Source organism: Phaethon aethereus (assembly GCF_964289735.1).
Source record: "Phaethon aethereus genome assembly, chromosome: Z".
Taxonomy (NCBI): domain Eukaryota; kingdom Metazoa; phylum Chordata; class Aves; order Phaethontiformes; family Phaethontidae; genus Phaethon; species Phaethon aethereus.
Window position 1 is genome coordinate 24,183,180 of NC_138577.1, and position 22,719 is coordinate 24,205,898.

General features: G+C 38.1%; 1 protein-coding gene across 3 annotated transcripts in view; it reads left to right on the forward strand.

The window, feature by feature from the left end:
• The window catches only part of KIF2A (kinesin family member 2A), a gene marked incomplete at its 3' end in the record, with an annotated part of 59,905 nt that overhangs the window by 17,263 nt on the left and 19,923 nt on the right, over positions 1–22,719 (forward strand). For 2 of the 3 annotated variants that reach the window (XM_082013077.1, XM_082013078.1), the window contains exons 2-14: positions 3,641–3,735; positions 5,032–5,151; positions 5,580–5,634; positions 7,536–7,658; positions 8,195–8,295; positions 10,635–10,730; positions 11,528–11,582; positions 14,869–15,031; positions 18,320–18,410; positions 18,553–18,616; positions 19,050–19,141; positions 19,382–19,524; positions 20,233–20,437. In XM_082013077.1, coding sequence (XP_081869203.1) covers positions 3,641–3,735; positions 5,032–5,151; positions 5,580–5,634; positions 7,536–7,658; positions 8,195–8,295; positions 10,635–10,730; positions 11,528–11,582; positions 14,869–15,031; positions 18,320–18,410; positions 18,553–18,616; positions 19,050–19,141; positions 19,382–19,524; positions 20,233–20,437 — 1,403 coding nt within the window. The remainder of the gene's footprint in view (positions 1–3,640; positions 3,736–5,031; positions 5,152–5,579; positions 5,635–7,535; positions 7,659–8,194; positions 8,296–10,634; positions 10,731–11,527; positions 11,583–14,868; positions 15,032–18,319; positions 18,411–18,552; positions 18,617–19,049; positions 19,142–19,381; positions 19,525–20,232; positions 20,438–22,719) is intronic. The other variant, XM_082013079.1, reaches the window with a different exon arrangement.

A 22,719-nucleotide genomic window follows, 5' to 3' on the forward strand; every position in this document is an offset into this window, starting at 1 on the left:
TTCACAGCTGCTGTATTCAGCTGTGTACTAGAAAAATATAATGGAATACTGTTTGCAGAGAGCAAGAGGCAATTGTAAAGATGTAAATGTGCTTTCTGGCACTTCAATAACATGTAAACTTTTAGTAACACAAAGAATTTTTAGGAACAAATTGTATGGGTACATTGCCAGTTTAAACATTATAGTATAGATTTTCTATTTAAGCTGAGAATATTTGGAAGATGGACATACCTTTTTGTTTTGTTTTGTTTTCATTCAGTCCTGACTTTCTTGGCCAGGGAACGGATTAAATCTGGCACAGAGATGGAAGATATATTCTGATTCTTTTGTTACAGCATGCTGGCTTACTGTGTTTGTGAGGGGGTTCAGTATTTTCTATTCATTCATCAGCTTGCTTTGATCTCTTTTCACTTGTTATGGCAAAGATTAAACCTTTCCTAATTATTACTCTTTCTCTGTCAAAAGTAATGGGGAACAGGAGTGGGTAAAAGAGTTGTATGATGGCTCTGTGACTAATACAGTGTCACAGGTTTCAACTCTCGCTAGTGCTTTTCTTCAAAATTCATAAAATTTGGTGACATACTAAAGGTTATTGTAATATTGTACAGATTATGCTTTGCTATATCTACATTTTTCATACGTTGTTTTTCTCTTGATTTTTGGATTGACATCTGGGCCAAGCCGTAAAACAGCAGCAGAAGACTACACCAATGTAAGCTTGAGGAGTCTTCCAGCTCCCTCAGTTTTTGTGTCCTTGAGGTCCCAGCACGCTCTTGATGGGGGTGGCAGGAGCGGCACTGCTGCGGGAAGGCAGTGGCTTCTGTTGCTGCTTTGCTGGTGGACCAGGAACAGTTCTACAACAGGGTGTTCCTGCACAAAATTAAGTCCCTAGAGGCTATTACATGCAGAAAAACGAATGGAGAGGTGTACTGAGGACCTCGCACAAAGAAAACCCGCGCAAAAATGCTCGTCCAAGGAAATAAGGTGCGAGAGCGTAGTGTTTGGTGAGTCTGCTTCAGCCCAGCCACCAGCAGAACTTGGGCAGGGTCCGGAGGGCAGGATGCGTGCCTGCACCATGCCGTTTGGGTGAAGGGGAAGGGAGGAGCGCCCTGCGTGGGGGGCGCGGGCCAGGCTGTCCCCGCGGAGCAGGTTTGCTCAGACCGAACGCGCCTCAGGGAAGTAAACCCGAGCGACTACCGGAGGAAAGGAACCAAGCGAAGCCGGGGTGGGGCTTTTTTATTTTTTTTCTCCCCCCCCCCTTGTTTTTTCTGTTTTTTTTTTTCTTTTTTCTCTTTTTTCTTCTTTCTTCTTTTTCTTTCCTCTTTTTTCTGTTCCTCTTCTTTTCTTTTCCCTTTTTCCCCCTTTTTCCCCCCCTTTCCCCCTTTTTCCCCTTTTTCCCCCTTTTCCCCCTTTTTCCCCCTTTTTCCCCCTTTTTTCCCCCTTTTCCCCCTTTTCCCCCCTTTTCCCCCCTTTCCCCCTTTTCCCCCCTTTTCCCCCTTTTCCCCCCTTTTCCCCCGTTTCCCCCTTTTCCCCTTTTCCCCCTTTTTCCCCTTTTTTCCCCCTTTTTTCCCCTTTCCCCCCCTTTTTCCCCCTTTTCCCCCCTTTCCCCCCTTTTCCCCCCTTTTCCCCCTTTTCCCCCCTTTTCCCCCCTTTTCCCCTTTTCCCCCTTTTTCCCCTTTTTCCCCCTTTTTCCCCCTTTTCCCCCTTTTTCCCCTTTTCCCCCTTTCCCCCTTTTTCCCTTTTCCCCTTTTTCCCCTTTTTTCCCCTTTTCCTCCTTTCCTCCTTTTCCCCCTTTTCCCCCTTTTCCCCCCTTTTCCCCCCTTTTCCCCCCTTTTCCCCCTTTTTTCCCTTTTTTCCCTTTCCCCCCTTTCCCCCCTTCCCCCCCTTTTCCTCCCCTTTCCCCCCTTTTTCCCCCCTCCCCCCCCCCTTTTTCCCTCCTCTTTCCTTTTTTTCTCCTCTTTCCTTTTTTTTTTTTTTATTTTTTTAATAAAAATACTACTTAACCTGCTTTAGTGGTGGAGCGAATCCTAGGCTTTTGACAAGGACAGGCACGGAGGCTGTAAGCGCACGTGTGCCAGCGTGCTGCCGGCCAGGCCAGCTCGGCAGATGTGCAAGCCATGCTGCGCCGGGGGGGCGGCTGCTCTGCGAGGCCCCGAGCGCTACGCTGCATCTGAATCTTGGTTAGTCACTTCCTCTGCGCTTTATATCAGAGTACACAGATGGGCTGTTACCTTCCGTGACGCTTCCCTGCAGTCTCTCTTCTTGCTTAATTGTACCTAGGTGTGAGTGTTTAGGCAGCCTTTGCAATGAAAGAAAGGTTGCCGGTATACATTTGTCACTTGCGCCGTTAGGTGGGATAATTTGGCATTTCAGTCAAGGTTTTTCTTTCTTTCTGTCCCTCAGCAGGCCCTAAGAAGCTTAGACTGTACAGAAACATTAACTTCGGAAAACTGTCAAATTATGACTGAAATGGCTAAAACAGAAATTTCAAGCAACCAGCAGAGGAGAAAACCAGCGTGGGTTTGGGGGGCTGGGGGCCGTTGGGAAAGGAGAAGAGAAGGTGCAAGGTGGAGGAGACGCAGACCAGAGCGGACGTGTAAGGACTGCGCTGTGCTTGGTCCCTGAGCAGCAGCCCGGCAGCAGCAGCGTGTCCAAGGACTGCTCCGGGACCGTCGCTCGTGCTTTGGGAGCTGCTCGTGGCCCATGGGCACCAGAGCGTGGCTCGGGGCGGGCAGAGTGAGGGCTTGCTTGTTCCTGCTATGGCTCATTAAAAGAGGGTGTCAGGGGAGCAGTCAGGTTAGACTCCTGTTCTTCAGAAACGCCGGTTCTTGGTAATGTTAGGGCAAAGCACTGATGTGAAATCAGTGTGACACCTGGGTCTGGATCTTGTTTTGTCAGGGAACGCGTGCTCTGCTCTTACAACTGCTCCTCGCTAGCATCTGTAGGAAATAGTGACATAAAAAAACATTGGTACACTACATATTTAAGAAGAAATATTCTTATTCCTACTGAAAGTCTACTGGTTTTATTGTACTTTATGGGGTCCTGCTGGCTTTGGGTCTTTCACTGGAGAAGTCAAAGCAATGGCATCTTAACTCCAGCTCAGCAGTCTGAGTATTATGTTGTGTTATTATTGCAGGCAATTTAATTTTACTTGAATTATCAGCTGATTGGATGCCCATAAGAAATGGATATCAGAATACAACTTCAGGGGGCTTCACACCTGGGTTGAGACATGTAATGTTGTATCAGCCTAGGAGAGGGACAAACAAGCCTTTGTGGGGTGCACCTCAGGAGGCTTTGCTGCCCGTGGGACATTCGTGGTATTGGAGTTTTCCTGTCTCAGGAAAAGAGACTCTAAGTGGTGTGGCTTTCACGTTGTGTTTTGTTGACTTACCACTCAGTTTTCTGTTCTTTGAGCTTTTCACTTATATGCTGACTGTCACGTTGGAGCCACTTCAGGAGTCAGGTCTGAGCCACTTCACACTGTGTGGCCAGGAATCATCTTCTATGTATCACCTCATTTTTTTTAAGCCTCTTCTTCCTGCCTCTCTCTGCATGTCTCGGTGCAGAGAAGAAAAAAAAATTCTGGAAAATTTTTCCACCAGTTAATAAATGATTATTTGTGTTTGCTTTCTAGGCCGAATTCACCAAGCTATGGTAACATCCCTAAATGAAGATAGTGAAAGCGTAACTGTTGAGTGGATTGAAAATGGAGATACTAAAGGCAAAGAGGTAAACTTAATTATTTTAGAACGTTTCTCTTTTAAAAAATGTGTGATCTACATGAGCATTACTTTGGCATTTGCACTGGAAACAAAAAGAAGATATAAACCTTAATTTACTTCATAATTCTTTGGTGACAGACTGTTTTGCATGGGGAGCTGTTGGGCAAATGCTGGTTTCTGTTGTATTAAATTTGACTTCCTGAGCTCTGTGTCATAGTTTTTAAATAGTTCTTCTCATCTATTGATTTTGAACCAGATTACAAAGGCTGACCTTGTTATCCTCTTTTTACAAGTAGAAAACTCAATTTTTTTAGAGGGAGAATGACTTGCAGTTCAGACAGGAAACTAGTGGGAGAGCTAGATTAGAAATCTTTTTGTGTTTGTATTGTTGAGGAGTTGAACTGCTAGTTTGTTTGCTTGTTTATTTATTTTGGCAATAATTTTCCAGCCTTGCTTTCCTTGAGAAACTGTGTCTTTGTGTGTAATGCTTCACTATCCCCTCTTCCTTTAAATTTTGGACCATGTTGGCCAGCTGAGATTTGGAGAAGTATCTCAGAAATAATTACACCTCACCAGTTTTGTGAAATCACAGGAAAAAGAAAAAAAAAATTCTGAGAAAGTCCTGGTGATCTCATCAGCTGAGCTCATCCCTCTGGACACACAGAATCCATACAGTCGTGAGGCCTTTGAAAGGTCCAGCCAGGGGAAATGGCGGTTTATAAAGACCAAAGCTACTTAAAATTTTTAGGAAACCAAGTTTCAGTAGATCTGAAGCCAGCTATTTTTAAGATCCTGCCCCTGCCCCCCTTACATTTTACAGCATTTTGAATGAGAAAAAGAAAAAAAATAGCATGACAAATTTAATATGTTTTCAATTGTGCTTTTGTTTTGTGGGTGTTTGTAATTCATCTGTTTCTTTTGCACTGCCTGGGAAATTTCAATTAATTGAGATCTTTCTTTTTATGTTATAGAATGTCTTTCGTATTTTGCAGTTATTGTCAAATTACCACAGTAATACTAACTACTTCTGTTTTAATTTAATCACTGTACAAAATTATTAATATCTATTAGTCATTTTTAATTAATCCCTTTTCTGAAGGGTGTGTTTTTGACTAATACAAAGACCAAAGCTTACACTGTTTTTAGTGAATGTAAAACAAAATAATTCAGGTTTTAGAATTAACAAATTCTGGAGCAAAACCACTAAATATATTTACTATTTATTCTCAAGCGTAACAGAAGAAATGGAGAGGGTGAATGTTGTTTTAAGACTCATAAATAAGTTTTATATTTTTTTACACAGATTGACTTGGAGAGCATATTTTCACTTAACCCAGACCTTGCACCTGATGAAGATATTGAACCTAGCCCAGAGACACCACCACCGCCTACTCCATCAGCCAAAGTAAACAAAATCGTGAAGGTTGGTAACATCTATGCAACATGTTCATGTTAAACTACAATACTCCTATCCATGGTGTTATCCTTGAATTTTTAACCTTAACTTCTGTGGAGCTATTTGATAGCGGTGGTCCTTTCTTTTTCCTATGGTGAATTCCTAAAAATTTTTTGTAAGAACAGGTTTGGCAGAGTGGGAGCTGGGAACTAATATTTATATAACTAAATATATCTCAAGCTAAAATACAGAGGAGGTTTTGGAGGTTGATTGAAACAGTACGTATAGTTCAAGCAGTTTTCACCCTAGGATCTTCAGGAAGGGATTTGGTAGCAATCACTTCTCTGTATTGCTGATGTCATGTTGTTTTCATTCACTTGAAAGAAGCAGAGATGGGGCTGCTGTTTACTTTTTCAATTATATGGTGATCAAATAACAGATTTCTTTCTTTATAGAGTCGACGAACTATGGCATCTCTTAAGAATGACACCCCTGCCAGAGATAACAGAGGTAAATGTTATCTCCTTCCGTTTCAAGGAAGTAAAAAAATATGGGAACATTTTAACCTCCTGCTCACCTAACATCCCTTAGCAGTTCCGCATTTCTCGTTCGGTATGTGTGCATGTGACATGTAAAAGACATGGTACGTTATTCCTAGACTTATGCCTATTCATACTGTACAAATAGTATTTATATGCAAGTTTAAGCAATATAGCATTAGAAAAGTAAAGCTGAATGAACTGAAGGTGCAAAAATTAATTATGTACATTAAATCATTTGTGGACTTTTCCATGTTAAAGCATCCTCAGTTTGCTTCAGCTTGAGTGTATCACTATCCACTAAGCAGTGCACTTAAAATTCTTATGCTTTCAATTTTTTAACTTAATTTTCTAACAGTCTGTGTGTAAACATTCATTCAAAGAGTACTTAAGCCCTAGGGGTTATTTCTCACTCTACAGTTAATAGTGAAAAATCTACAAAAAATGCTGAAATACCACAGGAGGATAGGTGAAAAGTATATATTGGTTGAATACAGGTGTAATGCATCCATAACATGAGAAAGAGTAGTTCCTGCTTATTGTTTTCATCTTCTCTCCTGCGTTAAACTTAACTAACTTGTACTGATGATGGTGATGATTCTTCTTCCAAATGTTAATCTACTGTAATTAATTCAGACTAGATTCCAGTCCATCTGTTTAAGCTTGAAAAACAAGTGGGCTTGCATATCTTTGCAAGTGTTCAGACTCTTCTGGTGGATGATTGGGACCACTTTTGCCCTTCTGCCAGTTGCCTCTGGGGCTGTTAAACAAACAGAAAATCTCATGAGGAGGGGATAATTTTTTTTCAAACTACTATGGTTTAAATCTCAGACACCTTATTGATGGGCTCTCCTCGCATCCATACATGTTGTCGTTTGTAGTAAATGGTCTGTTTGGTACGGAATAACCCTGTAACCTGTATTTTAATACGTCCTATGCATCTGACTATTCACAGTCAGTCTAAGTATTTGTTCTTTATTGGCCTTGTAATTAAGCTTTTCTCAGCACACTGTCTTATTTCATGTAGTCTATAAACTAGATCTCCTATCATATTTGGAATGATCTGGGCATTAGTCTTGTCTGTCCTGTTTGATACCTGTTTCCGTAGTTGTCTCCATGTTGCACAGTGAGGTGGCCTTCGTGTGGAGTGTCATCTCTGGCTGCTAATCAAAGCTGATACCTTCACTTTTGTACTCTTCTGGCAGACTCTGTCAGGAGCGTGTGGAGGAAGTGGGCCAGCTGAAGCAGAGCTGCTTGAAGCAACTCTTTGAAAAACAGTTTAAAGCATTCAGCTCTACCGAAGAGGCTTGCATGCTCACCACTCCCACTGCATCTTCAGAAATTGCCATCCTTAGCAGTGTAGAATCAGTACATAAGTTTAGACATATGGATCGTATCTGTATCCCTTCCAGTCCAATGTCAAAAAGGTTTGTTTCTTCCACTCACAGGGAGAGCTGCACTTTGCTGCCTTTCCTTTATACCCCTTTGCTCTTCCCGAGATTGTAGGCTCAATGGGGTGGGACCATTCTGTAATGTCTAGAGGATGTGAAACAGCACGGCTTCTTTTCTTACTTGTTTTTTGGGTATAATCACATAATAAGTTGTGCTGATTCTGCAGTAGAGTGTTTAAAATTGTGCACGTGCAACATCGGTACTTGATTATGTTGTGTTGGTGTATAACACTAGGATAAAAAAGGCTGCATGCCGAATGTCCTTATTAATAGACTTTCTACATGTATGGCTCCCCCTCACCCACAATAAATTGTTGTGTCTGGAAAGGAGCCTCATTTTATCTCATAACAAAACATTTCAGAATCAGATAGGAATGTTACTCCCCTGTGTCCAGATGAACTTTGTGCTTTTCCTTTGCAGTGGTTGGTTCTGCACGTGCGCGACCTACTCAGCTGCCTGAGCAGTCTTCGTCCTCTCAACAGAATGGTAGTGTTTCAGATATATCTCCAGTTCAAGCTGCAAAAAAGGAATTTGGACCCCCTTGTATGTAAACCGTGTATCAAGGATTTATTCATTCTGGGCGTTACATGTACATTCTCTTGGATTATGTTGTTGTCCATAAACGACAAATGGGCTACATGTGCAGTTGTCTGTGGGCTTCCTCGAGGAGCTTTATCAGAGACCTGTGGCTAAACAAATTTTCACTTTTTGTCATACTTGTGCTAGTATTTGGAATTTGTTTTTCCTTTATCTTTTTTTAACCATGGCAGTGTTGTGGGGTTTTGGTTTTTTGTTTTTTTTTTGTTTTGTTTTGTTTTTTGTTTTTTTTTTTTATTTGCCTGGTCTTTCTTTTAATTCAAACCAAGAGATCACATGTATCTGTCCAAATGTTTTTTGAGGGTCATTGTCCTTACATTTTTGGTCACATAATTATTGTCCTATTCCCATGACTTTTTTCTAATTCTTTTTTTTATAAGTGTGGATTCTAATTATTGGTAAGTTAGTAAAATTGAAAAGTTAAGGTGTAAATACTAAATACAACACTAAAAATATTTTAAAATTTTATCATTTTCTTTAAGCACGTAGAAAATCTAATTGTGTGAAAGAAGTTGAAAAATTGCAAGAGAAACGTGAAAAAAGAAGGTTACAGCAGCAGGAACTTAGAGAAAAAAGAGCTCAGGTTAGTATTTTTAGCTCGGATGGAAAACGCATGTCAGCAAGAGAAGAAGTTTGCAAAATCATTGTACTTTTTTCATTCTTTAATAATTTTTATGAACTGTAATAATCTTGAAATTAAATGTTTTTATCGTGTATACAAGTTTGATAAATATTTTGGTCCTTGATTGCATTGCTCTCATAACTATTGCTTTACGCAGTTTTTCCCCGCTTTTTCTTCTGACAGAAAGAATTGCTTACAATTGTTTATCTTGCCACGTGTTTTTAAAGATCAAGTATTGATAGCTATGTCTTAGGGAAAATATATTGTTGAAAATAATGAAAACTTTGGGTTTTAGATAGGCCTGTCATTCTACAGGAGGTATACAACTTTATGACAGATTGTTCTTTATGGTTTTTGATGCTTTGTAGGAGAGCTATTTGAGGCTCAAGTTTGAACAGTGACTTTTAATTTTTTTTTTTTCTTTAAACTGGTCTATGCATTTATAATTTAGCTTTGCATCACGCAAGCATTGGCAGCAAGTTGTTAGAAACTTGTGTGAAAGGCATGAAATTGCTAATCCTGTGGGAAGGATTCTCTTAATATTAAATAACTTTCTGTCACAGTGTTGTAAAAGTTTTAGCAAAACTAGTAGTGTAATCTTGTTGGCAGTCCTGTGCGTATGTGTTTAGTCTCTAAAGAGGTAACTACCAATCCGCTACTGACGTGAGAAGTACCACCACCAAGTAAGTAATTCAGGCAGTTTACTTCATGGTTTAATGATGTGTCTAAGCTGACCTAAAATTACCTATGTTGAATTCATATCCTCTAATTTCCATCCATTTACACAAATGCAAAACATTACTATGTCTTTATGTGTGAAGAAAAAATATTTTTTGGTTTTATATATTAAAGTATTTTGACGTGGTACTACACCTAAAATTTTCTTTTTATCGCTCCTGTGAAGACTCCCTTTGCATCTGAGTCTTAAACTTCTGTATGAGGAAGCTCTGTTTGTCTTGGTGACCTGTATGTACCTGTGCTTCATGTTGCTTTGTGTATTCTGTTGTTGTTGTTGTCCTCATTGTTGTTGTTGTTGTTGTGAAATGCGGCAATAATTAGCCAAGCACTGTCTTCTAGTAGGCAAGACCTTTAAACAGTGTTTGAAGAATATTAGGCAAACACTTTTTCTGTAATAAACAATACTCTTTTCTGAATGTTAGATGGAAACGTTTCAGCAGGATACATTTTTTGTGGACTTACTGTCAGCAATTTTTAGTTCTCTGTAGTCACGGTGAGCAATACCGAAGTACAGTCAACTTCTGATTGTGTCACAGGTGCACAGACATGAACTGGTTCCCTTTCAGCATGTTAACCCCAATGTCGTGCTTTCTGAGAGTGCCTACATGGTTTCCACAGCTAGCTGTGATCCAGAAGGAGTTTTATATCATTTAGGTGGAGACATGCAAGACATAATAAGGTCTGAGCACCAGAACTGACTGTGTATGGCGTCAGCAGCATGTCCTGAAATGGTGTAAAAACTGACAGTCATGAGGAGAAGTGAAAGGGAGGATGTTTCATCGATTCTGCAGAGAGACAGCTCAGTTCACAGTAGGCTTAGCTTTGGCAAGGCTTGGAGAGGCTCCGTGCATGGCCTCTTACATGTCCATTCGTTCTGGAACTGATGGCTCCAGGTTTAGGGATGAGAGGTCTTCTGAGCATGGATGTAGCCTCCTGTGTGTCCTTGGGATTGCCTCTGCTTTTTGGGGGACCTAGGAGTGTTAGAAGAGTTTCCAATGCATCCAAGCAACTGTAGGAGTTAACTCGGGATAAGTAGAGGGATAAAGCTCCTTTAACCGACCTGGACCCAGCAGGGTTGTGTTTAGAGCAGCTGAGGTTCCTGCACTGTCCTCTGCAGTGTGCGTTGTACCTGTGCAGTGGAGTAAATGAATATCCATTTGTCCGTGAGACCGCCTGATCTCAGATTAAGAAGTGTGGACTGTATGGTGTTGTGCAGTTGTTCGGAGGTGTTTCTTTAGTGTGAAGATTCTGGCAAGGGTGGGAGGCATTTCTCTTTCTTGAGTAGACTGTTAATGAGTCCTCAATTAAGAAGTATTTTCTATTACATGCTAAGCAAAAATATGAAATAGAAGACATAATTGCTTTTCTTTGTGATCGGGAGATTAGTTACATCAGAATGGAAGAAGTCATTAAAATTGCATCTGAGACATTTCTGGCGTTCTGGAGAAAAAATTAGATTTCAATTAATGTATATTTTTCTTACAAATAATTATAGACGATACTGAAATCAGTCCATTTCAGGAAAAAAAGTATATTAGAAATTCTGTTGCTTACTTCCCTAGGATGTTGATGCTACAAACCCAAATTATGAAATTATGTGTATGATAAGAGATTTCAGGGCAAGTTTGGATTATAGACCACTGACAACTGCAGATCCTGTAAGTACCCCAGCAACATGGACATTTTTTATCCTTCTGTATTTTTGCTATGTCTTTCCAGTTTTTTCAATGCACACTTCTGTCTGTAAACATGAAAAATAAGTAGTTCAATATGTATATTAGTATTCATTATAACATGGGTTTATTTTTTCAGTAATTTGATGATATTGAAATTAGTAGGTATTGGAGGTCCTAGACTACTAAATTATTGTTTATTATGTTATGTCATTTAAATATCTTTTTACTACAAAATAATACCAATATGTACTAAGTAGTCACTCAGACTCTGCATTGTAAATTTTCCTGGGCTGCTAGGGGATCTGCACGCAAAACCATTAAGCTTCTCTGAAAAACCCTATTGAGTATAAAGATTAATATTTGATCTGTGAAAGTGATGAGGGCCTTTGGTTTGCAGAGAAGTCAGAGAAGCAGAATCTTTAAATTATGAAGATTTTCAGACCTCTGTGGAAATCAGAGATTGTGACAATTTCTGTGAATAGCATGCCTCCCCTGTTAGAGCTGAATTTGCTTGCAACGTTCCAGGAGGTACCTGGTACTCTACAGGTAGATCCCTGTCTGCAGGGAGTTTTGTTAATGTATCGTTCTCTCTTTTGGAGAGTTGTGGCTATTGTGGAGACACAAGGGGCTTTTACATGTTCAGATGACCCACTGTCTTGGAAATTTCTCTTTGTTTAAATGATTGGTTAATTAATTCAAGAATAGAAGTATAAAATAAAGTAAAATACTGTGTAACTGGAATTGGGGTGTAGTTCACTGGAAGATTGTTTCCTTTGCAGATTGATGAGCACAGGATATGTGTTTGTGTACGAAAACGACCACTCAATAAAAAAGGTATGACCATTGAAGATTTTGCTGAACTTTTTGTCTGAAAAGCTGCTTCTGATAGTAATATTATCTGTGTTAAAGAGATCTAGAAGTACTGATCAAAGGTGAAGCTGTTACACTAGACAATATGTGTGACAGACCCAGAAAATTCATAAACTCTTCCTAACTTGGCTAAAGATGGGGAGAAAAGTAAACTGTCATCATTTTGTGGACTGGGAGCTGAGGCACGGAGAGACTGCAGTTTTTTTCCAAGGTTATCTAGGATGTATTTATTTGATCTGGAAATTAGTTCTACTGTAATTTCTTCAGTATCTGTACATTGCGTTAGGATCACCATTCTTTTAAACTATCCTTGCAGTGATCTCCTAGCAGAGAGCTCCCCAGTGAAAACCTTCATACACATTCTTTGTACACATATTTTTATACTTTCAAGTGGTCTTGAATCAAGAGAATCCTTGCATCAAGGGAGCAATTCAGGTGCCTAAATGCTGATGTCTTATGACATATTAGGTGCCCAGATATGTCCGAGACATCCTTGCAGTATCCATCCTAGTGGATTACAGACAAACTGGAGACCTGTATCCCCTGGAGCTGCTGCCCAGGGCGGGGTAAGATACCCTAGGGCATGTGAAATAAAAAACTATTAGGTGCTGGAATGACTCCCTAGTGACATTTTTTTAGATATAATTAGTACTACAACTTTTTTTCTCACTGCCTGCTCATCAGACTGGAGTCTGTATTCCAAAAAAACCCATTCGGTTTTCAGCTCCAGTTAAATCCCAACCTTCCCGTGAAGTTCCTTACTTCCAGTGGGAAATTAAGAACGCGAATGCTTCTGGATTGCAGCCTGTCTGAATCCAGAGCTTAATTAAGCTGACTTTTGTTTTGAAAGATGTTTCTTTCCTTCTCCTTCTACTATATTTTGTTTAGCTAAAGGACTCAAAGAGCATTGCTCTGATTTTGAAACAACATGGGATGCATTTATTATTTGTACTGTCAGAACTACGCATTGAGGATTATCTGGAGCATATCCAGAGGAAAACGGGAGAATTGTATAGGAAAGGGAAAACATATGCTGATACCAGTATATACTTAGGTTTTTGTCTTATTTTTTTCCCTCCGTGTTGCTGTTTCCCCTGCTTTATTTTTCCTTAATTTTTACTTTTACTGTTTTCTTATTCCCTGATTTATTTTTTCTTTTATTGATCTGAAAGGAGTGCATAATCTCAAAAATTGGTTAATTGAAACTATTTTGCACAACCTATTTAATAAGGGCATTCCATGTACAAGTCTGGTAGCAGTTGGATTTCTGTTTCAGCTTTGGAGATTATCTTTAACAAAATATCACTTAGAAATCTGATACATCTGGGGGAAATGTCACCTTTCACCTCCGCTGAAGGTGGATGAAGTGAAATGACATTAAATGAGAGCAAGTTGTCATGGGGCATGAGTTGGGATTTGGAAGTAGGATCTGAATTTGTGAAAGTTGCATATCTTAGGTATTAGTGGTTTGGAGCTATTAAAAACAGTGCAGAGGTGTTTGTAGGAAGATGAATGTCCAAGTAAAAAATGAGGTTGGCACTAAAGTAATTTTCATTTTTAAGAAGAAGCTGTAGTAACAAGGTGTTAATGAAATAGTCTATGCAGTGTCGAACCATAGAGGTAATCTAGTACCTACATGATACAATCTTCTGAAAACACACACTTCGTAAGAAACAGAGTTTCTCATGCCACGTTTTAAAATTGAAGAGTATAAAAGAATCAAAGACACCAGTGTGTAACCTCCTGAAGAGAAGACATAAAACTAGTTTGTTTGTCTCACAAAGACAGAATTATCACCAAAATTTTTAGGTGTTCTCAGCACCATCAGTTTTGTGGATTGACTTTGCAGGAGATGAGTGTTTGGATTGACATTTTAAGATACTATTTCAATGGCGTATATTTATAATTGAGGAATGTTTGGTGGGTTTCAGAAAAATCATTCCAAATTTTCATCAGCAAGGCATACAGGTTGTCATAACAAATAGCTGGGAGCAGGTAAATGTCTTATTGCAAAGTTGTTTAAGAAGAATGAGCTTTTGACTGCTTAAACTAAAAAGCTTTTGCTGCAAAGAATTGACCGTCGTACATCTCTTTTCATCACTCTTCCTTATTTCTTCTTTATGATTACTACAGAATAATTGCATTTTATCTTATTGCAGAGTGGTTGAAAAATTGATTAAATAGTGACTTGAATGCATATTTCTGTTGGTGTATAATGTCATGCAATGGTAACGACTGTACCGTTTGATCAGTATGTTAACCGGTGAAACGACTTCTAGATTGTATAAAGCCACATAAAATTCTTCAACTGCATGCCTTAAGAAATTTTACATAGAAATGCAAGTAGGACACATTAGTGATCCTGACTGTGCACACAAAGGATCTTTATTTTTGTGTATAGCATGGATCACTGGGTTGTCTGTTTTGCTGTCTCATATCTCACACAACAATTAGCAGTAAATTGTAGTGCTGCTTAGTAATTATAACCTGGGAACTCACTACTGAAATCACATCTAGATGGCTTTTGTTCATTCCCAGTGATAGGAAGGATCATCAGCACTTTCAGCTCTTTCTGTTTATAAGGTAATTTTTAGAAAGGATTTTACTCTAGAGAAATTCTATATTAAAGATGTATACTTTAGGTTCCAGGAGGAATACACAGATGAAAATACCTATGTAGAATGAGAGCAAAATTTTTGTTTTTGAAAGCTGTGAAAGATTTAGGGAAAATAAAAGGATAAAAGTTTAAAATAGAGCGGATTATCATAAGGATATTAATTTCTTTGTGTGTTTAAGTTTGACAGTCCAAGCAGTGTAGGACTTCAGCATCCAGTTTCTCCAGTAGAGAAGTTGTTTATAAAAACTCAGAAGGTATGGCAGTAATCTATGAAACAGTAGAGGAGCCCTGAGGAAAAAGAACTCAAATCCATGGAAAGTGTTATTATAGAATATATAACAAGCAACAATGATAGTGGTATAATTAATGATCTTAGTTTTTCTAATCAACTTAGTACAATCTCTCTTTTAATTTCTAGCAATTGGTAGGATATGAAGACTAGACTTCAAAGATCCAAGATCCAAATCTCTTACTTAGCAGATTACTATCTAGGCGCTGGAAGCCCAAATCCATTGCAATGTTGTTACTTGGAGGAGCTGTGTTATCTGAGATGTTATAAGAGTGTAAACAATGAAAAAATGTAAAAAATAATGATGTGTTGTTAGTTAAATATATATTTCACTTATTTTATAGAAACTTTAATGAAAGACCTTGATGTAATAACAATTCCTAGTAAAGATGTTGTGATGGTACATGAACCAAAACAAAAAGTGGATTTAACAAGGTACCTAGAAAACCAAACTTTTCGTTTTGATTATGCCTTTGATGACACGGCTCCTAATGAAATGATTTACAGGTATGTGTATATGTTTTTTTGGTGAATCTTTTTTCTCATGTATCTCCCATGTCAGTAACTGTGGGCTTACCTCGGTCACATACTTTACTCCTATTCTCTGTGTTACCAGATATGTATATTGCTACCTCCATTCTCTTGCCTGTTTAGTTTTGTTTTAACTCTTTATCGTAAATTCTTCACCTGCAATGTAATCTTCACCTCCATTGACCTCAGTCCTTCTCTCAGTCCTTCTCCAAGCCTTGTTGGTTTCCAGGCTCTAGCGTGTATTGCCTACCTCCCCAGCTACTGAATGTTTGAACAGCTTCATGAACTCTCCATTTGCCTCGGGGTTACTCTGTTATTAATTAGTGTGTGCACAGCACCTGAGGAACCTGAATCATGGCTTTTGGTCTTCAGGAAACTTGGAAGAAAAGGACAGCCCAGGCCCCAAAGAGCTTGCAGTTTGAATATTAGATAATTAAGAGATGGAAACAAATCAGGAGAGAGTGGGGAAAGAGTACACGGAAAGAGAGAGAGGTTGTATTGCTGAGATACCTGGGCTGGCTTGTATTCTGGAAGCAATATGCCTGATGTAACATGGTGCATGGAGCCAAGTTATTTTGCTCAAAATGGTGAATCCTTCTGACTTAAAAAACAACAGCAATAAAGACACACATCCACCACTTTCAGCCCCAAGGTATTTGGATCTCCATTTTCTCCTCTATTGTTCTCTTTCACTTCCATTGCTGGCACAGAGTAATGCACACAGTGCTTCTACAAACATGTTTAGAAGGAGCTATTTACCTTGTATAAGCTACTAAATGGAGTAGATACAGTAGCAGGCAAAGTTAGATATCACAACAGGTGATAATCTATATATGTCATATATAGATCATATATATCATATCTATATATGTCATATGGATTGCGGTCATAATCCATAATCAAATACTGTGAAGCTTTTTGTAGGGAATATTGATATTAGAGAGGAATTTGATGAAGATAAGTTTTTCGTATGCTTGGAAATAGCTGTAAGGAGTAGTGACAGATAAACATCTTAATTCTTGTTTTTAATCCAACAACTAGGAAGCAAAAGTTAGCATCGTGTCCTGACTGATGTTAACACCCTGTCAGTGGGTAACGGAAAATTCATAGTAAAAGAATTATTAAAATGCCTTGAAAATTAAAACTTCTGTCTTATGCTTGGTATAATTAGGAGAAGGGTGGCAAAAGGAAGATCTGTATAGTCTGTTTACACTAACAAAAGACTTCTAAAAAGGAAAGCTGTGCCCTTGGACATTTCTGTCTCTAATGGTTGTCTACTGGTAGCATCTTTCCTTTCTTGATACTGAAGAGCTACGGGAGAGCGATCTAGCTGGTGAGGTTGCCTCTTGCAATAGTTCTCCTGCTTAAACAACCAGTTCTTCTGATCTCCCTCTTTCCTGTTATTTATCTTTGTGAGCACAGTGTTTACATGTATGGGGTGTTTTTGGCATACAATTTTGTTGTATTTTTGTATTGAGTTTTCTTCTGACAATTTTTGTTAGTTACATAATATGCTGATGGTAATATGTGAAAATATTGAAAGATGGCTCATACTGATTCAATTCTGATTCAACACTGATTCATTTCATACTTAAACAGTAAATCTGTAGTCTGTGTAGCAGTTCAGGCTTTCTCCTTCTCCCTCGTATGTTACAATAATGATTATTACTTGAACGGCAATCTGCTTCGAGGCCTCCTGTAACAAGAAAAGTAAGAGCAAGACAGGTATCATCATCTACTCCCACCAGAACTTGAGGGTCACAGTGAGGGAAAAAATAGTGTGGCAAGTTACTCCAGTTTTCTCCAGTATGCTAAAATTACTTCACTGCATACTGAAAAATGTTCTTCAGTTTGAGGGAGAAAAGTACTACTCTTTTAAAAATATCATTACTATGCTTAAGCTGTATTTTAAGTATTTTTGTATCCAAAACACTGAGTTGCAAGTTTTCATTAATATTAAAAAACACACACTAGTTTGAATGGCTATACCATTTGAGTTTTAAAGGAGAACCAGATTTTTACATTTCTGAAAGATCAAGATTGCAAATAAAGCTTCTAGTAAAAGTAAAGTTGGACTGTTTTGGCATGGTACCATTTGGAGTTGTATAATGCAGAAAAAGAAATGTAAGAGAAAACTTTTCTAGATATGTTTGTATTTTGCCTTACTTGAAATATATGAGAATATCGTTTTGAGGGGAAAGGAAGTATATGTTTGCAAGAAGCAAAGAAGAAAGACTAAGGCTGATCTTATATTTGAGACTAAGGCTCATCTGGTATATTTTTGATGAGTTAAACTTACTTAACCCTTGGTTGCTGAATGGCTTGGTCTTGCCCATATTATTTTTATAAGTGATCTTGCATTTGTTCCAAAATGGAATGAAAGGAGATTGTAACACCTCAGTGTTTCTGTAAACAGTTGCTTCTGTTTCTGTCTCTTAAAGGTACTTTATGTGTAAACACCTGGAAAAAGTTTAGAAAGAGAGGATTTTGCAGAGAGACTCTTAACCTCCACTGGTAGCCCTCCGTTAGATTACCTCCATTGCTTTTGGAGTTTTTCATGAAGTAATGGTGATAAGCAGCTGAAGTAGGAACAATAACTTTTTTTTTGTTAAGTAAAAATTCTCTAAAATAGAAAAATGATACTTTGGATAGTATTTTTTGACACATCAAATAATACTTCAGGGATAACTAGATTTTTCCATTCTGAACATCTTTGGTATCCATTTTCTTGAGCATTTTCTCAGTGTATGTATGTGCTCAAAATATGAAGATGTACACTGTTGTTTTGGCAACCTGTCTAATAAATTTAATCTTGGAAGATGATTTGGGGAGCAAACAAAAACCAAAACAAAACTATAGCAGAATTTTAGTATTGGCAAAAGCTAAGCATTTATCTACTCCACTGTCCTACTTCGATGTATTCTGATTCTGTCTTTTTTAGGGAGCTCCAAACACCATGAATTAAGCTGTGCTGCATTGCATCATTAAAACAAGGAAATTTTTTTTTCTTAGGGTTTAAAGTAGGGGGTAATGTTGTAAAACAAATGGGAGAGACCTTGCAGCTTTTATTTGATTGTTTGGGATATTTTAATGCCATAGAGCTGGTAGTTGTCTTAGATCAGGAATTAATGTAGAGATGTCCTTTGGCCTGGCAAAGTACAGGACCAGTTTTGTTACTTCTGGCCTTAAAATTTGTAGCATCCTTGTGGTAGTGGCATCTTAAAGTAATTAAGTTTCTAAGGAATCTTGGTTTTTGCATTTAAGGTTTACAGCTCGACCACTAGTGGAGACTATATTTGAGAGGGGAATGGCTACTTGTTTTGCATATGGACAAACAGGCAGTGGAAAAACCCATGTAAGTATTTCTTGTACATGTAAGTTTTTTTTATGTATGATACCCTTAGATATGTTCTAATAAGTAACAAATACATAAGTTACTGTTCTGTGATCTTTACAGTGTATTTTTGGTCTTTTTTTTTTTTGTTTTTTAAATTTAGACTATGGGTGGTGACTTTTCAGGAAAGAACCAAGATTGTACTAAGGGAATATATGCACTTGCAGGTAGGACTTTATTGGTCTCTTGGCTTTTTGCAGATCAGTTGAGATCAATAAATTTTCTTCTCCCTGCCCTACTAACATAAAGGTCTATACATTTTGCATTGCAGAGGAGCTTTGGTAACACTGAAAGTAGTACCCAGATGTGTAGTGTTTACACAATAAAGTGTGTATATATATATATATATATGTAGATTACATCAAAAAATGTAATAAATGTAACAGATCATTAATTAATTTTATAATTTTGGACTTTCTGCATCTTCTGATGTAATGTGGCAGTTCAAATTGCAATGGTTTAGACTCGGTGGACTGACACTACCTTTTATACTTGCAAGATATGAGAGGTGCTGTAAAATAGACTGTTGTGCATTAATGAGTCTTTACTAAATGAAAATACATAACGAGATTTCTTTTTATTCTGGAAATGCATTCACAGCTCGAGATGTCTTTTTAATGCTAAAGAAACCAAACTATAAGAAGTTAGAACTTCAAGTATATGCAACGTTTTTTGAGATTTACAGTGGTAAGGTAAGTACCTGATCTTTCTTTGAGGAAGGTGGAATTTCTCTTTCACAAAGATTTTGAGCTTGTCTCAGAAAAGATTTTTGTTTCCTCTTTGTACTAAAAGCTTTATTTCAAGTAACTCTTTACAGTTCCCTTCCAATCATGTTTTTCCTTGAATGCTTTGCATATTTTGGTATGGGATTTGAAACAAAAGTGTCTTTTAAAACTCCTCTTTAACTGTTCTGTTTTCCCCCCCTCCCTAAGGTTTTTGACTTGTTAAACAGGAAGACAAAATTAAGAGTGTTAGAAGATGGTAAACAGCAAGTCCAGGTGGTGGGATTACAGGAACGGGAAGTCAAATGTGTTGAAGATGTTCTTAAGCTTATTGACATAGGCAACAGCTGCAGGTATCTCCCATAGCTTCCACCAGTTTTTCATTGTACGTTAAAGAATCAGAACATGAGGGTTTTTTGGTCTCTTCACAGAGGTGGCTTTTCAATATGCAGTGGGTTTTTTGATGATGTTGGCTGCAAGTAAGGAATCTGCCTACTTTTTAAATAAAGATATTTAGAGTTTCTCTGTCTCCTAAAGAGAAATAAGAACTGATTTTTCTACAGGATGTGAACTGCATGCATTATGTAACCAGCTTACTGACTTAAATTCACATCATTTTTAATCTGGAATAGTGCCAGATTCTTCAGCTCTAAAACGCCTTGATATGTAGTGACAGAGGTTAAGTCTAAAATTTTTATTTTTTAAGAATCCAGCTTTGTTCCTTTTAAAATTAGCCTTGTGCATAGACTGCTGCCTGATCAGATAAAAATGCCATCAGGATTTGAAGATCTGATTATTCTTGCTTTTAAAAGGGAAGTAAAACGTTACTAATCTTCCATTTCTGTTTGAAGAGGTGGAAAAAGAGGTGTTATTGTACTATGTACATCCAGTTACTAGGGTTGTGTCTCTTGTGTGTGCAAGAACTTTAGGCATGCTGTCAACACTTTTAAGAACACACAGGACTCTGCCCTGAAAAAACTAACGCTCTGAGATTAGTGTCTTTACCACGTATGGTCCTTCGCCTGTTCATACGTCCTTCCCTTCTCTCTTTCCGTTTAAAGGACATCTGGCCAGACGTCTGCAAACGCACACTCATCTCGAAGCCATGCAGTGTTTCAGATTATTCTCAGAAGGAAAGGGAAACTGCATGGCAAATTTTCTTTGATTGATTTGGCTGGGAATGAAAGAGGAGCAGATACTTCCAGTGCAGACAGGCAGACCCGGCTGGAAGGTGCGGAAATTAACAAGAGCCTTTTAGCACTCAAGGTAACTGAAATGTTTCCATTGCATTTGAGTAGGTGGAAGCCTTCTACATGTAACAGCAATGACTATTAAAGGCGTGTTTTTGTAGCATTTGTCTACTGATGTGACAGGTAAAATAATGTATCACTCCTTCCTCTAAATGCCTGAAGGAACAGGTGGTAATTACCAAGTAGAAACATTGTGCTATTCACTTGCATGTAGTTTAAAAAAAAAAAACAACGAAAAACCTCAACAAAAAAAGTCCCCAGTAGTTGTATGTGAATTTTTCTGATATATATCTAATATGGGACAACAGATGATTGACTTTGGTAGTCAAGGTCTGAAATACTAACTGGAAATATTCTTACTGATCTCAGTATTTATTTATAGTTTTTAAAATAAAAAAATAAAGTTACCTTTATGACATACTTATTTATTGCTGTTAATTAATTCACTAAAACAGCACAACAGCAACATATCCAGAAAGAAGTAATGATTAAAACAACACTGGAAAGCTGGAATCCATTTTTGACTCCTCTTGTTAACAGCACATTGTCGGACACATTCACTTTACACATTTTCATACATTAATCCAGGACACATCAAGAGAGCTAAGAAATATTATTTAAATATTCATATGCCTTCTTTTTTTTGTTTCTTTTATAATGCTTAAAAGAGATTCAGTCTAAATAAGGAAAGTAATGTTTTTGTCTTGTCCTTGTTTCTGCTGGGATAGAGTTAATTTTCTTCCTAATAGCTGTGGTTTGGACTTAGTATGAGAATAATGTTGATAACACATTGATGTTTTTAGTTGTTGCTCAGTAGCTGTAGTGCTTATACTCAGTCAAGGACTTTTCAGCTTCCCATGCTCTGCCAGCAGGGAGGTGCACAAGAAGCTGGGAGGGGACACAGCCAGGACAGCTGACCCGGGCTGGGCAAAGGGACATTCCCTACCGTGTAATGTCACACTTAGCATATAAACTGGAGTTTCCAGTTTCCAGTTCCTGCTGGGGGCGGGAATTGCTGCTTGGGGTTGGGCTATTGATCACTGGGTGGTGAGCAATTTTTGCATTGTGCATCACTTGTTTCTGTGTATTTCTTTATCATCATCATCATCATCATCATCATCATCATCATTATTATTATTACTATTACTATTATTATTTCCTCTTTCATTGCTGTCCCATTAAACTGTTTCCTCCATCCCACCTCAGGGAGGGGAGAGGTGAGTGAGCAGCTGCGTGGTGCTTAGTTGCCGACTGGGGCTAAACCACGGCAGGTCTCAAGTGGGGAAACAGTAGTTTTGAATGTCTCAGAACTTATCTCCGTTGTTGGTTAGTTTTGCTTAGGTTTAGTACTCTCAGCATCAGCGCTGTGGTTTTAGATGAAGAATCTGAACCCCAAAATCACTGTGCTTACTTTTTTATCCCCAATATAAACTTGGGAGAAGACTTGTATCTGACTCTAAGCAGATCTCACAAAACACCACAAAACTGTGATGTATAATGTGTCATTACAAAATAATATGGCATGTTGGAAAATTGTAAGCGGTAGTTCCAAAACTGTTGCCTGTTTTGATTTAGCATCAAAGTAAATAATGCAAGCAACATTGTGTTGACGTTATCACTTTTGACCTTATGTCTTTGGTGGTAATCCAAGATTTGCTATCTGCATCTGGGTATTGGTCCTGTCTTAACCTGTTCAGATTTTTGTTACAGGAAGTTATTTCTGTAATGTCTCTACATGGAAGTAGTGTTGTCATTTTGTTATCTGGTTTTCTGAGCTGTTAAGGAAAGCAAAAGTAGTTAAAAACTCCATAAATTTAGAAGCTGGCAGTGTCATCCTATAATCCTTTTACTAATAAGCAGGTAATCCAATTCTAATTTTTCAGGAGTAAGCAAGCTAAAAGTCATTCTTATAAATTAAAATATCTTAATTAAACTTGTTGGTTGTCATATCAGTAATTCAGCATACACATTTGTTACTGTTTTTAGTTTGCAATGTCATTTGTTGAAAATCTGTTGCCCCTCTTTTTGTCTAATCTGCTTTTCTCCTCATGTAAGTATAATATTAATGTACAAATTCAAAAAATTCAAGGAATGGCACTGCCTTGCTCATTTATAAGTATTGAGTCCTTTTTAGCATTTGCATGTGAGATTCACATTCAACAAGCTTCAGTCTTTCTGTTTATCTGAGCTGTGTCCATTCTATAACATGTAGCTGGGGAGTTAAGTAGTCATTTTATTTAAAGCCGACTTGCCCTTGTATTTGTTGTGTTCTGTATCACTGCAGTTTTATTCTGAGCT